Raw genomic sequence first — 17,670 nt, 5'->3', positions numbered from 1 at the left:
CTCCCTTTGTGGTGTTTTGTTATGCAGGCTTGTGCAGTGGTGTGGTGTGATTGTAGAGTTGCAGTGAGTCTGCCGTGGAGTCCTGGAGAAGGAAACGTCGGAGTGTAAACCACAGCTACAGACATCCAATTCCCTTTAGAATATCTTAAATTCTAAATAAATACAAAGTCAAAAGATTGCCGTGTATAATTCTCTGCCTCACATTTCTATTACAATATAAGTGTCATCCACACTGCGTAAACTCAATATTTCCCTGTATCTCATAGGAAGAAATAAAAGCATATCAAATCCAATAGCACAGTCATTGTCCTCTTTTCTTGCAGTTTGTGCCTTGGTCAGCAATGACTCTCCGTAACCTTTCTCATACTCGTAAGATCTTTTCTTTTCTTTTTTTAATTAGGAGATAATGTTTTCTTATAATTATGACATTTTATCTTGAGAGCATGGTCTCATAATTATGTCAACCTTATGTTGTTGTTATATCTTTTCTCATAATTATGAGATCAGGATCTCATACTCTCTTTCTTTCTTTTCTCTCTTTGGTGATTGCAATGCGCTTCCGTGTAATTGTGACATTGCTGCATTGTTATTTTTCCATTAGTTAATTTTCAGTTTTTCCTCACCATCCATCTATTTACCATGGTAGTTTAGTTCAACGTCGCTAGTCTAGTCATAGAGTTTTTATTGACTCTCATTCTTTGTAAAAGTTGAAGTAATGTGTTAATTTCAAATGATATGGAGAGAAGTTGTTTGTGTTTATTCTGTGTATGTGTGTAGTTCTTACTATTTAAGAATGTCACTGCACAAATTCATTCCTTAACCTACTGTTCTAAAATACTACCTCATTATTATTATTCATTGAAGAACTCCTTTGGTTTATTCAAAAGAAAACATTTTAACTTTATTAATGCTTTTGTTAATAATCAAAATCTAATATTTGCTAAAACGTGAAACGATAATTCTGGTAGCACTAAATGAGAAATGTTGCCACGTTTTAATATTAGGATCTGTGCCAAGAGATCTGGTCAGAGCCCTATTTAGTGATCTATAGTATATCAAACAATTACTGTCCAGTGATACTATCTGTGTTGTGTACCATGGTTTGTATCACACTTGAAGGTCCCCAATGATCCCTTTTTAATAATCACAAAATTATCAAACCTAATGTAAGAATGTAATTCAGTTGTGGGGAAGAATTAAAAATTTAAAGATGTGAGAAATACCTGAGTAGTAGTGACTCTCATGTACTTCATGTCTGCTGCTATCTGGTCGGTATCATTGCAGAGCTGCTGAAACTGCAGCAGGAGGCAAGCTAGCTCCTCCTGCTGTTGAAGCTGGGGTTCACTCCCTGACTGACGCCCAATGTTGACTGAGGTCATTGTAGCTGCGGCTTCCTGTAAAACCAACACAAAAGTTAGCAATAAACTAATTTTGCAGAGGTCTATAGTTTCAACGCTGTCTATTCATGCAGAGCTCCTCACCTGTGTAAAGGTAAACTTCTGAGTATGTGTGAAATGGGTACCCTTGTTAAGGATAAAATCAGACTGCCCAGAGCCTCTGAAGGTCTGCAGAAGGTCTGACAGTTCAGAGGTGGAGCGAGAAACACTGAAGACACTTTCAGGAGATGGGGCAGCAGCAGAGCGCAGCTGCTCCTTGATGCGTTTACACAGCCGTGTCAGCTTCTTAGAATGGTACTCCTGCTCAAAAACATGCAAGAAAACAATATCAGCAGCTAATCGGATTTTTCCTTCTTTGTTTTACACTCATTTCATACAGTGACTTTTACCATATACAGTATTTATTGTTTTAGCTTGACACTTATATTGTTTCCATTAAAGACCTAAAACAGGATTTGAGAAGTGCATCATTCTTGGGCTGATTTTAATTGACCTCTGGGAATCACCTCGTTGGAACCAAAATCCTGTTTTCTGTCTGTGAAATAGTTTTAGCTTTGGTCGTGTCATCCACTGTCAACACATAAAATTAAATATGGGAAAAATTGGGACAAATTGTGTCATTGGAAAAGAAAATTTGCAAGACAATGCTGTTGGAGGGCTTTGCTGGTATCAAAAACCAAAAGATAATTTTCTTCATTTATACAGCAACCTTTACTGATAAGATCACAAAGTGCTTCACAAAACACAAGAAAAATAAAGCAAAATAGACAACAAAATAGATCAAGCCGGAAAACGGTAGAATGCATTCTCCATGTCGGGGAAGATGTCCTACCCACAGTGGATAGTCATCTGCATTGTTGATGGCTTTGCAGCAATCCCTCATACTGAGAATGCATGAACAGTGGAGAGGAAAACTCCCCTTTAACGGGGAGGAAAACCTCCAGCAGAACCAGAACCAGGCTCAGTATGAACAGTCATCTGCCTCGACTGACTGGGGGTTACAGAAGACAGAGCAGAGACAAAAAAGCACAGAGGCACACATTGATCCAAGAATCATTTCTATGTTATATGGTAATAGCAGATGATCTGTCTCCCCTGGATGATGACACAGCTAACAGACCAGGTGTACCTACAGTACTATAATACTATATATACTATACTATAATATATATTTATTTAAAAAAATAATACATTTGTTTAAACACAGAGAGTCAAGTTTATTCATTCTTGAGGTGATTCCATGTAAGGGGCAAAGTATTTGAATGCTTTTTACCTAAGCCCTTCAATAGTAAAATATTTTCATAATCAGAATTTGTTTATTGTCATTGTGCAAGACAGCACAATGAAACTTAGATATTATGAACAATTGTAATATGCTGGTGAAGATTCTCAGTCATCCAGGTCATGTTCATTCCAAAAAAAGTAAAAAACAAAGCAACTGGACTTGTAACTTGATGTCGCTCCTTTAACCCAAGCCAATAACAACCCTAACGACTCCTTGTTACAGAGGAGTGGACCAGTTTCGGTCCATTCTGCTGGCTTAAAGTCTTTAACGACCGCCCATTACTAAGGGGTGGACCTGTTACGGTTGAATTTGCATGTAATCTAAGCCATGCCCAAACAAGGCCTTTGTTTGGGCAGTAGAATAAAGCTTGGTACTCATCATTACTCTAGACCTTTTGAATTGAGAAAGCTTCCTGGAGAGGAAGCGAAACGTCTTCATCGACGGAAAACAAGTCCAGTTGCTTTGTTCTTTACTTTTTTTGAATTGTAATATGCCTTTTTTGATAAAGTGAGATATTAGATATAAGGGGAAAGGCTAAGGATAGCTTTAAAAAGAATACATCAATAGTTTAATCTTCACACAGTTGGTAAAGATTCTCAGTCATCCAGGTCATGATCAATCCAAAAAAAAAGGTTAAAAAAATAAAACAACTGGACTTCTAATCTGAAGCCAAAAGAGGTTTTGCTTACCATCCAGGAACACCACCAAACCACTGGATCAGATATGTAAATGACACGTGGGTCAAAATCCAGGCAAAATAAGAAGAAGCTTTCACCACACATCAACTCAGTGGTCAACAACATCAAGTTTACCAGAGAGGATGCCCACGACAACAAGCTACATTGTTCTCAACTGCTTGGTGAGCATGAAAAGAGATAGAAGCCTCAACATTGAAGTCTACAGGAAACCTACTCACCCAGACCAATATCTTCTTTTTGATTTCCCTCCTTCTTTTTGAGGAGGGAAAAACAAGGAACAGAAACACGCCAAACACGCTCTCCAAACCTGTGGATACCCTGACTGGGCTTTTGTCAAATCGGCAAGGAAATCCAAAAGACACGCCTCAGAACAGAACATGAAGAACAAGAGCAAAAACATTGTCATCTCATATGTTGCTGAAATCTCTGAAAAACTCAGGAGGATTTTCTCTAAACACAAGATCCCAGCACATTTTAAACCCAACAGGACCCTAACACAGAGGCTGGTCCATCCTAAGGACCAAACCCCCAAACGAGATGAGTGGAGTGGTGTATGCAGTTCAGTGCAACGAGGAATGTTCGGATGTTTATATTGGAGAAACCAAACTGCCTCACCACAGACGCCTGGCTCAACACAGGAGAGCTACCTCCTCAGGAGAAGACTCAGCCGTCCACCTGCACCTCAAGGACAAAGCACACTCTTTTGAGGACCAAAATGTTCACATTTTGGACAAAGAAGACAGATGGTTTGAGAGATGGGTGATGAAAGCAATTTATGTAAAGCAAGAAAGAACAACTTTAAACAGAGGAGGAGGACTCAGGTTTCAACTTTCAAAAACTTACAAAATAGCTATAGGTTTTTTTTCCTGCTAAGTTTCACCCCAATTCACACCTCCATGCATGTGATCACAACATTTCTCCTGTGAGTCAGACAAACGATGAGCCCTACGACTCTCTATTGTGAGGGGCAATCAGTTCCAGGTTAATCTACATGCAAATCTAAGCTCTAACAAGGCCTCATTGGGAGGTCTTTAAAGTTTGGAACTCCACACTACTCCAGACATTTTGATTTAAGAAAGCGTCCTTGATGGGAATTGAAACGTCTTCAGCTTCAGAGTAAGAAGTCCAGTTATTTTATTTTTTAACCTTTTTTTTAAGTAATCATCATACAGAAAATACTGGCCATCCAACAGTAGAGTACAACATACAATTATGAGTCAAACTATTGAGGTTTGAGATGAATCTCAAAGCTTCATGGTTGACGGTGTCAAGAGAATTTAAACACTGTTAAAGATGATGAGATTACAGATGCTGGAACTGCAGAAAACAGTTACTGGGAATCAACAGATAACTCACGGACACTGAGAACTGAGAGACTGACATACTTAGATTGGACTGAATGGACTGATAAATGAAAATGGGTCAGCATAGTCACTTCCAGAATATGGTGAGATATTCTCCACCAATATCAGGAAGGAAAACGTATGTCATACAGTGCACTCCCTTGCATGGGAGTGTACACTCTAGGTTCTATATATAGCTGAAGTAAATGATAATCGGGTCGCTCTCACTTCCTGATTTTACCCTTTCCTGCATTGTGATCAATCCAGTACTGAAGCTGTACCCATTCCTTTAGCTTGTTAGATTAAATATGTTAAAGTAGTTTCTGTTTCAAGAGTAATTTCTCACTAAAGAAGTCAACAATAAAAGAAGATCACATCTCCAGGGTAACGAACTGGGAGGACCGCAACAGGTTGCGGTAAAACCTTTACAACGCTTAGACGAATGATTCATACAAATTACATCTCCCTAGTCAAGCAAAGACATACGTGGCAGACAAGTCTATATTTAGACTCAAAACAAAAACATGACTTAATTTCAAATAAAAAAATCTAAGTTCAGCTTTAGTTTTTTAATTTTTATTACCACCTGTTTTGTATGAGACATAAAGGAGCGAAAATTATTGATCAAGATTTCAAGGTATTTTTTTTTAGATATACTAAATCAATCTTGAAACCATGAAGAGGGGTGAAGTCAGAAGTCTCAATCCAGTGAATGCTCACACTTGACACAGCTAATATACTAAAGGACACAGAGGCAGTTGACAGCAATGTAATGACAGAACACAAAAAGATTAGGGAGGAATATTTGGATTTAACACGACAGAAAAAACTTTCACAATTTTTTATTAAAATGTGGACGTGGTGTCCTTTTATGATATTTGTAGCCCTAACCTGTGGCGTGAGGCGGGACAGCAGTCCCTGACTCTTCCACTCGGTATCCCGCTCTTGAGTGTTGGACAACTCTGCCGTGTGTTGCTCCAAGATGGACGACACCATTGAGGACTGACTGGGAAACTGAGTGGTGACAGGAAGAAGGATGTCTCGCTGGTACTCCTTCACCTCTGAAAATGCAGCACACACATACTCATTTTATTCCAGTTCTATCACCTTTAACTAGATAGTGTAAGCGATTATGTTATTGCATAGACTGGACTGCAATATTGGTTACCATGGAGATCGCAGATAAATGGACTCTGGAGGCCAGAGCCTGACATAATTAGATTGGACGGAATGACTGATTAGGGGAAACGTGTCAGCTAGGATACGTCTGCATTATATACAGTTCACCAATGTGATGAACGGAACACTGTTATCATGCTGTAAACACCCCTGAATGGGTGTAACACAACTGATCCTATATAAGGTCTGGGTGAAGGATAAACGTGAGGCTCACTCTGAGTCTCACTCTCTCTGTCTCCGTCTCTCTCTCTCTCTCTCTCTCTCTCGGATGTCCGGAAATGACATCAGCGTTGTTGTGTTAGAAACCAGTACTAGGACTGAAGCATTTCTCTGCCTTTTAGATTAAATATGGTAAAATATAATTATGGTTTCATGAGTCTTTTTGCTTCTACAGAAGTCTACAATAGAAACACTACATTACTCAGTAAAATGTAGTGTAGTATATATATATTAGGGCTGTCAAAATAACGCGTTAATTTCGATTAATTATTTTAAAAAAATTAACAGATTAAAAAAAATAACGCAGATTAATCAATGTCGTATAGGGGAGACGAAACTTCTCATTGCCCCGCCCCCAACAGAAAGTGTAATATATATATATATATATATATATATATATATATATTAGTGCTGTCAGTTAAACGCGTTATTAACGGCGTTAACGTAAACCCTTTTTAACGCCGACAATTTTTTTGTCGCCGTTAATCGCGCGTCAAAACACACACACCGTTCCCTAATGTTTTCCCCCCCCCCGCCGCGCTCTCTGGACTGTGTTTCTTTTACCCTTGGCGCTTTCCGTAGTTTCAAGAGTGCTAGAAAACTGTAGCAAAACAGACCCGCACTGCGCTCACAACAGTGAGCGCAAAGTTTCTTTTACCCTCGGACACATGCGACTTTGGGCTTCTTTTTTCTAAAAGCGCTTCTAAATTTCATGAGTCACGGGTTGCGTTTTTTTTGGGCAGGTTTCTGAAAGTGAAATCGCTTATTTGGGCTCTAAAATAAGTGACGAAATAGGGGTTATTATGAGACCTGCCTGAGACCTGAGACTAAGGCTGAATTACGTTGCCAAACGAAGGACCTGGAGTTACTAAGCAGTTGCTAAACAGTCTCTTTCAGGGTATTAAACTCCTGGCCCAGTTGCAAGCAAAGTGTAAGACGAATGACCTGGAAATTTAAAACCTTTTTCAAGGCTTAAACTCTATGAATATGGATATAAACAGCAAGCAAAAATATTCAAAGAAATTATTGTTGTTGGTGTGAAAGCTCAGAATTAGATGTGAGAGAGAAAGAGAGAGAGAGTGAAGAAATGAACAAAACTCATGACTTTATTGAAATGTACAATTTTTATTAATTTATATGTTTATGCATAATACCATGTCTATCTTTGTTTAATAGGCAAAAAATATATATATATCGGCAAGAAAACAAGTATTTATTTACACATTTGTTTACACACTGTGTAAACATCAGGTCGTCATGATTAGTCATTTAGCCATTATAGTCCAGAGTTTAACATTTGGCACCAGGATGTTTTCATTCCAATTCTGAAAAGGGCTTGAAAAATAACAAATTAATATTAAAATGCCCAAACAGGCTATTACACTTTCAGAAATAAAAGGATAAGATATGCGATTAATTTGCGATTAATCTCGAGTTAACTATCGACATTATGCGATTAAAATTTTTAATCGTTTGACAGCACTATATATATATATATATATATATATATATATATATATTTAGCAGCGAAGCAGGATTAGGCCAATACTACTGAATTGACACTATGGTTAGCTGTGACCCGGATTTGACATCAAGTGGAGGAACCTTTTGAATTTGGGCATGAAGAAATAATCACTTACAGCAAAACAGGGTTGACCCGAAAAAAAGTAAGGAGATTTTGATTCTCCTATTGGCTAAAGATTAGATGTAGGCTAAATCAAGTGTTGCTGTAAATGAGAAGCTTTCTTTGTAAAATATGAGAGGTTTAAAAGAGCTATTAATATGAGAGGATTGAATGGAATTTATGTTGAAACCGAGAAAAGACTGAATGGGATTTATGTGCATGTCCACGTCAGAAAAACGTAAAATAAGATAGAAACGATAAAAGAGAATAACAGCCAAGAAACCTTAAATGGTGAGGCTGTACAAGAAGGACAATAGAAACATACAGTTGAGAAACTTAGATGGTGAGACTGTCGAAAAATAAAATAAAAAACTAAAAACGATAAAAAACAAAGAAAATTAAAGCCGCAAGCGGCGTCTATCAGCCCTCACAGCCAAGCGCTGCTCCGACCTATTGGCCACCGCGGGGGTTCACGCACCGCCGGTCGCCAGCCACTGCAGAAGCTGTCACACATTTGTCTACCGTAATAATGTAAAAGTAACACTTCAGCAATATTTCAATTGCTAAAGTGTTACTTTAGCAATATTCCAAATGTGTATGTTTGTACCAACTTTAGTAATTCCTAACAGAGCACTTCACTCTCAGACTGCAGGTCTTCTGGTGTATCCTAAAGTCTCTAAAACTAGAATGGGGGTTAGATCCTTTAGCTATAAGGTCCCTCTCCTGTGGAACTAACTCCCAGTTTTGGTCCGTGAGGCAGACACCCTGTCTACTTTTAAGACTAATCTTAAAAACTTTCCTTTTTCCATCCATCTATCCATCGTCTTCCGCTTATCCTGGGTCGGGTCGTGGGGGTAACAGCTTTAGTAGGGAGGCCCAGACGTCCCTCTCTGGGCCTCCCTACTACGTCCCTCTCAGGGGGAATCCCAAGGCGTTCCCAGGCCAGCCGAGAAACATAGTCTCTCCAGCGTGTCCCGGGTCTTCCCCTGGGCCTCCTCCTGGTGGGACGTGCCCAGAACACCTCACCAAGGAGGCGTCAAGGAGGCATCCTAACCAGACGCCCGAGCCACCTAAAATGGCTCCTCTCGACGTGAAGGAGCAGCGGCTCTACTCTTAGTCCACCTTATCTCTAAGGGAGAACTCAGACACACTATGGAGAAAACTCATTTCGGCCGCTTTTATACGGGATCTCAATCAATCAATCAATCAAATTTTATTGTCAATTACAATTTGCATTGCAATAGAAAAATCAGTTCCAGTACAACCGTCCATCACATACACTTAAACAAACAAACATTTGGGGGAACGATTGACTGCGGCCTTGCGTTGCCAAGGAACGCAGCCAGTCGGCTGCTGCTATCTCAGCGCAGCCGTCAAGGCTGCATTCCTCCAAACAGCCCCGAACCCCGCCTACACGGAGTTCACGAGGCGCTGTCCTTGAATCTGTCGAAGGAAGAACAACAACATGGGGGAAAGAGGGGGGGGAGAAAAAAAAGAGACAGATATTTGCCAATTTATGCTATCACCAATAAAGAGACAAACAACCGACACAAAAAACCCTCATAGCACGAAAAGCACAAATAACACAACACAACATGTATGCAGAAGGTAAACATTTGAGACCTGTCGTGTGTGCGTAATTCATCAGTTTTATGAGTATCAGTTATGCGTGTGTGTTTGGGCAAAAGTGTTTTATCTCCATGAACACTCTCCAGAGGCCATTGTCCTTGATGTTATCAGCCAGCCCACAGTTTAGAAAGCATCCAGGTGTTAGCGGGGGAGGGGGGTAGCCGGGGGCTTTTCTGAGCAATCTCCGCCATAACAATCCAGGAGTTGACATAGGGAGGGAATCCAAATATGTTATTTGTTATGAGACAAGCTGCACTGCCTTTCCTGTCAGCTTTTAAGTCTTTTGCTGGCTCCAAATGGTAAATCCAATTTTCCAAATTATTGGGCTTTTTCGCGCTTCACTTCCAGATTTTATCCCATCTCCCCTTCAGTTCAACCACCAAAGCCAGTCTGCATTCCAGCACAGCCACCTTCCAGGTTTGTCCGTTCACAGCCACAGTAAGCGCGTCATGCAGCCGGCAGCCTGATCATGGCCAAATGGCTCCGACATCCGCTGTATTTGCCGATACTTCAAAAATCCACAAAAAACAATAAGTAGAGATCCCAGTATCCTTAATCCAAATGTGAAAGTTTCAAACATCCAGGAATGACAAGGTTGAAAGACATACCGTTTTCCTCCAGGAATTTAGGGTGTATCTCACAAAATAAGTCAAATCAGGACCGGACGGATCCCCCTTCAGTTGCCTACCCGTCGAAAAAAATGTATCAATATTATTGAGAGACCAGCTTACCAGATCCATGTTTTTCAGAGTTCGGTTGATATGAAGAAAGTGCTCAGAAAGACAAGACATAGCAAAGCAGGAGAGGGGTAAAAGCTGCAGAGAGAGAAAAGACACGACTGACCTTGGAGAGAGACAGAGACAGTATCTCGTTCTTTCGGTCATGACCCAAAGCTCATGATCATAAATGAGGGTAGGAACGTAGATCGACCGGTAAATCGAGAGCTTCGCCTCTTGGCTCAACTCTCTCTTCACCACAACGGACCGGTACAGTGCCCGCTTCACAGCAGACGCTGCACCAATCCGCCTGTCGATCTCCCGCTCCATCTTCCCCTCATTCCTGAAAAAGACCCCAAGATACTTGAACTCCTCCAGTAGAAGCTGGCTCTTGGGACTTTCCTTTTTGACAAAGCTTATAGTTAGAGTGGCTCATGTTACCCTGAGCTACCTCTATAGTTATACTGCTATAGGCTTAGGCTACTGGAGGACATCAGGGTCTATTGTTCTTCAATTCTGCATTGCTTGTTGTCATTGATGCTTTTAACTTTTTTGTTCTCTTTTTCTTCATAGTAGATACACCTGGTCTGGCGTTCTGTTAGATGTGTCTTCTGTAACGCCCAGTCGGTCGAGGCAGATAACCGTTCATACTAAGTCCAGTTCTGCTTAAGGTTTTTCCTTCCTGTGAATGGGGAGTTTTTTTCCCTGCTGACGCTTCATCCTTGTTCAGTACGGGGGATTGCTGCAAAGCCATGGACAATGCAGACGATTCTCCCTGTGGCTCTACGCTTCTTCAGGAGGGAATGGTGCTTGTCAAGACTTTGATGCAATCAACTGGTTCCCTTATATAGGAATTTTTTGACCAATCTGTATAATCTGATCCAATGTGTATAATCTGATTGATTTTGACTGTGTAAAGTGCCTTGAGATGACATGTTTCATGAATTGGTGCTATATAAATAAAATTGAATTGAACTGAATTGAATAGCTTAAAGCATGGCTTGGGGCTGATCATTTAAAATATTCTAGGGGGCGCTATAGAGAAATTAGGTCATGCCCACCAAAGTTTGTTATGGATTCCTGTCGGGGGGTGGATAAGGATGCATCCAAACGAGTTTTAGGCTGCTCGGCCGAAAACTGTGGAATTCAGAGCCAAACGTATGGCAGCGGCGTTTGAGGTGACTTCGCCACGCCGCCACACCGCCCTGCTCCATCGAATCCACTTGGGGCTGGAATCCACAACACACCAACATGTCTTCTGTCTCTGGACACAGTTTCATGTTGATTAGCTCAGAGGGGTAACATAGCAACCGTTTACAGCAAAACATGACACTTTCTGTTGTCAGGGGGCGTGGCCTAAATTATGTCATTATTTGATCATTGGGTTTTGTTGGACACCCGATGATCAATCACAGAAAGTTTGGTCCCCCTGTGTGTTTCTGTGTAGGAGATATAACAGTTTTATTTTTTGTGGCGAATAGGTGAACTTCGACCCCTGCTAACGCCCCTTCAGCAGGCTCAAAAACTTACCGTTTTGATAACTTTTAATTGGCCATGCCTTATGATCAGACTGCCCGAGTTTCAAGCCGCTCGCTCAAAATCTCTAGGATGAGTTTGATCTAATACCAATGCTATAAACGTCAAAAATGAGGTCAAATTATGACCTTCAATCTAAAATGGCCGACTTCCTGTGATACTTGCACTATGACATTAATTGTAAATTCTGAGCATCTTGTTGAGCTCTACAACTGTACCAAATTTCATGTCTCTACGATAATGATGAAGCGAGTAGCAAAGGGTCCTTTGAAAATTTCTAGGTGGCGCCGTTGAGGCATTTTTCTTTAGATTTTTGTCACGACCTTAAAATACAAAACTTTTAAATAGTCACCATGCATCTGCAAAGTTTGGTAAGTTTTTGAAAATGATAAAGCCCCCAAAAAGGCCCCTCTGTAAGGGGGCAGAATAATAATAACTACAAACTTTCTGAAGAAATTTAGCAAGGCGCCTGCCTCATGGTGCGTACCGTACCGTCAAAAATAGAAACAGGAGGTAACACCGCGAATTTCAGGTTCCTACGGTGTTCACATCCCCCGCAGCGGCCATTAAAAGGTGCCATGTTAAGTCAATGGACTCCTAGGAGCCTCTGGCTAGCAGCGTTGTCATGGAGACTCCATCACTGTTGCAGCCCTCTGTCTTAATTATCATAACTTTTATCATGTGAGGTACTGAGGTGAATGTGTGATTTTAGTGTCTTTGGAGCATTTCTGCAGCATGTAGGAGAGGCAAATAAGGGTCTAAAAGGGATGTTTGACACGTCATAAAATAGACATGCTTTATCCGACATGGCTCAGATTTGTTGTGCAGCTTTCCCTCTAAAGGAAGTACAAACTCTGTCAAGCAGAAGTTTGTACGAGCTTCCTAGAGCTACTTCCGAATAGCAACATGGTAACCATTAGCCGCTATCATGGTTGTGTTTGGTATCACCGGGTGAGTGTACTCTATTAGTTTGGTCCAAATCCTGTAATGGGATGTCCCTCAAATAGGGAGAAAATATGTCATTTATAACGTTGCCATGGTAATTCAAAATGGCGGGTGGTATATAAAATACTTCATGGGATCAGAACACATGTTTTGATATACACACTGTGGGGATTATAATATAAAACTCTAAGTCTCCCACACCAGGATTCGAACCTACGATCTCTTCAATTCAAAGCCTGCACTTTGGTCCAATACCTGTACTGGGAAGTGCCTCAAAAAGGGGTGCCAATACTTAATGTCACCAAACGTGACCAAAGTTCATGGATCAGATTGGCCTCCTTTAGCAACTCATCCTCACCACATCTGGGCCAAAAACTCATCATTTGTGTAGTGCCATTTCCCACATTCCCAGTGCTTCAGAGCATGTGTTCTAATGGGGTTACAAACTGTAACCTGCTCTACCAAACATTTAGAGATGTTGCCTAATGTATGTCAGAGCTCCAGCAGGGGGGGGGGGGGGGCACCATTCCAGCACTCTTACCCAGCGAGAGGCACTCTTCCTGGGGAGAGGTCTCTGACTGAGACCCCCCCAGCCTGGAAGTGGGAGATAAATATATTTTTTTTAATTTCACATTAGGGGTCTGGAAGCTATATTTGCAAATGGGTTCAATAATAATTTTAACATTATATTAAAATAAGTGGCATTTTTTTTTAGTTCTGTCTCCAGCATGGGGTTGATACGAACTCAACAGGAGTAGCTCTACTCAGCCATACCAGGGGCACAGACAGACTAGTCTCTGGAGCAAAGTGAGCCTCAGCCATTATTTGTCAGAGCTCCAGCACGGGGGGGGGGCATCATTCCAGCACTCTTACCCAGCGAGAGGCACTCTTCCTGGGGAGAGGTCTCTGACTGAGACACCCCCAGCCTGGAAGTGGGAGATTATTTTTTTTTATTATTTCACATTAGGGGTCTGGAAGCTATATTTGCAAACAGGTTAAATAATAATTTTAACATTATATTAAAATAAGTGGTGTATTTTCTGAGTGCCCCGTGACTATGGTAAAGTGGCTTGTGCCTATGGTATAGTGGCTGGTGCCTATGGTATGGTGGCTTGTGCCTATGGTAAGGCAGACCTCCAGAGGGGGGGGGGGGTCCAGTCAAGCACTCTGGCCCAGCAAGAGCCACTCTTGCTGGGCTAGAGTGCTTGACTGAGTATAGACAAATGCCGGATGCCAGAGGCAATGAAACGTACAGGCAATGAAACGTATTGGCCCTGTACGGTTGGTCCATGTTTCGGCCGCCTGGCCCCTCCCAAAAACGCGCAACTTCGACGGATGCACGGGTTCGGCCAATGGGTGAACCTTTCCCGTTTTTCCCTTCCCGCCCCCTGCCGCTCTGGCACCATCCCCTCTTCGACAGGTTGGTGGCACCGAAGGCCTGACGCCAGCGGCAAAGGGAGTCTATGGGTCCAATACGGCCGGTCCACGTTTCGGCCGCTTGCCCCTCCCAAAAACGCGCCACTTCGACGGACGCGCGGGTTCGGCCAATGGGCGAACCTTTCCCGTTTTTCCCTTCTCGCCCCCTGCCGCTCTGGCGCCATCCCCTCTCTGACAGGTTGGTGGCGCCGAAGACCCAACGCCAGCGGCAAAGGGAGTCTATGGGTCCTGTACGGCCTGTCCACGTTTCGGCCACCTGGCCCCTCCCAAAAACACGCCACTTCGACGGACCTGCGTGTTCGGCCAATGGGCGAACCTTTCCCGTTTTTCCCTTCCCGCCCCCTGCTGCTCTGGCGCCATCCCCTCTCCGACAGGTTGGTGGCGCCGAAGGCCCGACACCAGCAGCAAAGGGAATCTATGGGTCCTGTACGGCCAGTCCACGTTTCGGCCGCCTGGCCCCTCCCAAAAACACGCCACTTCGACAGACGCGCAGGCGCGGCCAATGCGTGAACCTTTCCCGTTTTTCCCCTCCCGCCCGCTGCAGGCTTTACGGCCCTCTCCCGTGCGGGTCCACGCTGCACCCGCCCGCCGCCGCGCATACCTAGACATTGGGGCCATACGGAATGGAGGGTTGCGTTACGCCCGCCTGCTCTGAGAATTTTGGTTTTGGCCCTAGGGGGGTTAAGAGGAAGTGACTGTGCGAATTTCAGATTCCTACATTCATCAAAGCCACTGCAGTGGGCGTCGAAAGTTGCCATTCTATCCGAATGGAGCCTGTCCCTGACCTGTAGTAACCTCTGGCCAGCATAGGTCCGTCGTCATGGAAACTCACTCACACCTGCAGCTGGCCTCTCTGAAGTGCAGACACTTTGATCAGACTCTGCCTCATTGGAATAGAATGGAATACTTTGCCTCGAACAACGCTCCATATCTCCTGATCCGTAAATGGTAGACGTAATTTTTTCTGCGTTTATTTTGTAGCGGATAGTGAAAGAAGACAAGCTATTGGTTTTTGCTGGAAATATTTTGATAAAGGCGTGAAAAATTATGATATAACAGGGATTTTTATGGAAATTCAGAAATCCTCTAAAAACGGTCCCGAACAAATCGCTCTAGCTGAAAAAGTATAAGAGATATCAAAATAATTATTTCACTGTGAGTATCAGCAGACTTTTGAGGACTATGAAGCTCATTTTTATGTTTGTACAAAAATCGGTGTAGGCACAGCGACGATGTAAAAAAGTGGATGATGTGGAAGAATGCAGCTCCAAAGCGTTTTCAGGATTTTGCACATTCGCTACTCCCGAACAAATTGTTCCTGCGGAAAAGCCGTAACAGTTATCCACAAAATTCCTTTTTTGTGAGTGCCAGAAGGGTCGGGACATTCATGTGTGAAAGTCTCATGCCTGTACATCAAACGGTTTAGAAGTAGCGATGATGCAAAAACATGTGATGTTTTTGATTTTCAGGTTTCATTTTTGAAAACCGCTCCATAGGAAATGAATGGGGAAGGTTTCGGGTTCGTGTCGCTCTGAGGTGATTTGCGAAAAATCAGCAATGAGGGTTACATTTCCTGAATCCTGAGAAAAATACCTACGTTTTGATGTATAATTTGTCTACATAGAGTAAAAATTGAGCGAGTAAGCTCAAGTTGTTCGGAATTGTGAAATCTTTAAAAAAGCCAGAGTGGGCCACTCCGGCGGTTGGAGAATTTAGTCATTGACTTTCATTATAAACGATGATTTCGCTGATTTTTGGAAATGAGCTTTAAAGAGTAAGTGTGAAGAGATGATAAAAGATATCCACATCTCGTTTTCACTTCTGAGTAGTTCACAGATATATCTACAAAATGGAAGTTAAACGGTGTTCGTAGGTGAAAGCATGACAATACAGTACAGCGTTGAAAATGGCCATTTGGAGGCTTCTTTGAGGCTTTCTTTCTCCCTTACTCCATTGATTACAATGGGTTTTTTCGGGGATGGTTTTTCCCTAATTTTGTTGCCATGGTAACTCGAAACCCCAATAAAAGTAATAGCACACTATTCCCGACCGAGCCGCACGTTTGGATACCTATATTGTGGGGGTGCACGCTACGGTTCAGGCCGCATTAATCGTCAAACAATTAGGAATTTTAATAATAAAGAGACCGTTTAGAGGTGAATAGTAATAAGTGCCTCCATGCATTTGCATGGGAGGCAGTGCACTTCAAATGCTATGGCAGGCGCCTAATTAACACTACAGATACAATAGGCCTTCGCAGGACTTCGCTGCTCGGGCCTAATAAATAGTCTCGGAGATTGGTCGCTCCCCCCTCCAGGTCGACGGGCTCTGGAGATAGTTAGGACTGAGATGAAACGTTGTCTCGGAGAAAGGAGACTCTCCACAGAAACGTAGCAATAGGAACGGCCAAGGATACGTAACATCTTTAAAGGTTGAGGCTAAAGAACAGTAAGACCCTAAAATGGTGAACTGTTATAGAAGAAAGAGATTTTAAAGGGGCCCCAGGAGAACAATAGAATTGTTTTCTAGCATCAGAACGATGTTCAGATGCACGGCGGTTAGACGAGGAATTTTGAGAAAACGTTCCGATGAAAGGAAGGGTTGCAGAGCGGACCCTCTTTGTGAGCCAGCTGTCTGTATTTATGTTAATGTTTGTCATGTTTTGTACAACTCGGTTTAAATAGGATCCACAATATGAGAAAGGGAGAGATTGGTTGAGCCCTGTGGCTCTGCAGGGTGTGGGTGTCTCTGTGTGTGTTTCTGCTGGTGTGTGTGTGTCTTCACAAGAGTGTGAATTTCTCCACGTGGGTGGGCCTCAAAATGAGATAAGTGATTGTGAAGCAGATTTCATTTGGTTAAGTTAAAAGTGTTCATTATGGAGCAAGAATCTGGCTAAATATATGGGTAAAGATAAAGGGAATTTGGAAATCATTGGAAAAAAGGTTGATGCATTAATGATGTTTGTTGAAGTGCAGGAGCAGTTTGAACGGAGAAAAGTGATTTGGGGTGATGGGTGAGTTACATTTGAGGAGAGAACGGCCGGCTGGATTTTGGTGAGTTTTGGAGAAAAAATTTATTTTAAACTGTGGCCTAAAATTTAGAAAGAGGTTTGAAGTTTGGAAAAGTTGTTGGCAATTTGGGAGAACATTAAACATCTGTTTGAGGCATTAAAATTGGGAAAAAAATAAAAAATAAAAAAGGGAAGATACCTTTTTTTAAGAGCATAATCTTCATTAGTGTCATCTATTGCAAAATAGCATATTTAAATGCCTAAATGAGCTTTTACACTGTTATAAATAAAATATAATTTGCGATTAATTAGTGATTGAAATGTTTTTATTGTTTGATAGCTCTAGTTATAATACATATATATGAATATAATATACCAGCCTTAAATCTAGCTGATTAACAGAGAGCAGGAAATAGCACGCTATCAGCTGTTCATTGCAGATCTGGGAGAAACACACGCCTGAGCAAAACTAAAAGTTAAAAGTTAAAGTTAAAATGTACCTTAATTGTGCTGACAAAAGGAAATTGCTGCTGATTTGATAGATTTTGTTAGCCCTGCATTTAGTCTTGAGTCAGTTTTGAAGTTAACCTCAAATGAAGCAGCTGGTCTTGATGAATCTATGACAAATATTTATGGCTTGCATAATTTTATT

At 41.9% G+C, this 17,670-nt stretch overlaps 1 protein-coding gene across 1 annotated transcript in view; it reads right to left on the bottom strand.

Moving 5' to 3' along the window:
* Nucleotides 1-17,670, bottom strand: part of ccdc22 (coiled-coil domain containing 22) — a 72,805-nt gene that overhangs the window by 20,879 nt on the left and 34,256 nt on the right. The window contains exons 6-8 of the mRNA XM_036133127.1: nucleotides 5,615-5,784; nucleotides 1,482-1,697; nucleotides 1,224-1,394 (exon numbers count right to left, since the gene is read on the bottom strand). Of these exons, the coding sequence (XP_035989020.1) occupies nucleotides 1,224-1,394; nucleotides 1,482-1,697; nucleotides 5,615-5,784 (557 nt within the window). The remainder of the gene's footprint in view (nucleotides 1-1,223; nucleotides 1,395-1,481; nucleotides 1,698-5,614; nucleotides 5,785-17,670) is intronic.

The sequence above is a fragment of the Fundulus heteroclitus genome, unplaced genomic scaffold (genome assembly GCF_011125445.2).
Source record: "Fundulus heteroclitus isolate FHET01 unplaced genomic scaffold, MU-UCD_Fhet_4.1 scaffold_58, whole genome shotgun sequence".
Lineage (NCBI taxonomy): Eukaryota > Metazoa > Chordata > Actinopteri > Cyprinodontiformes > Fundulidae > Fundulus > Fundulus heteroclitus.
Note: the sequence above shows the minus strand (reverse complement) of the source record. Positions and strands in the feature narration are given on the sequence as shown.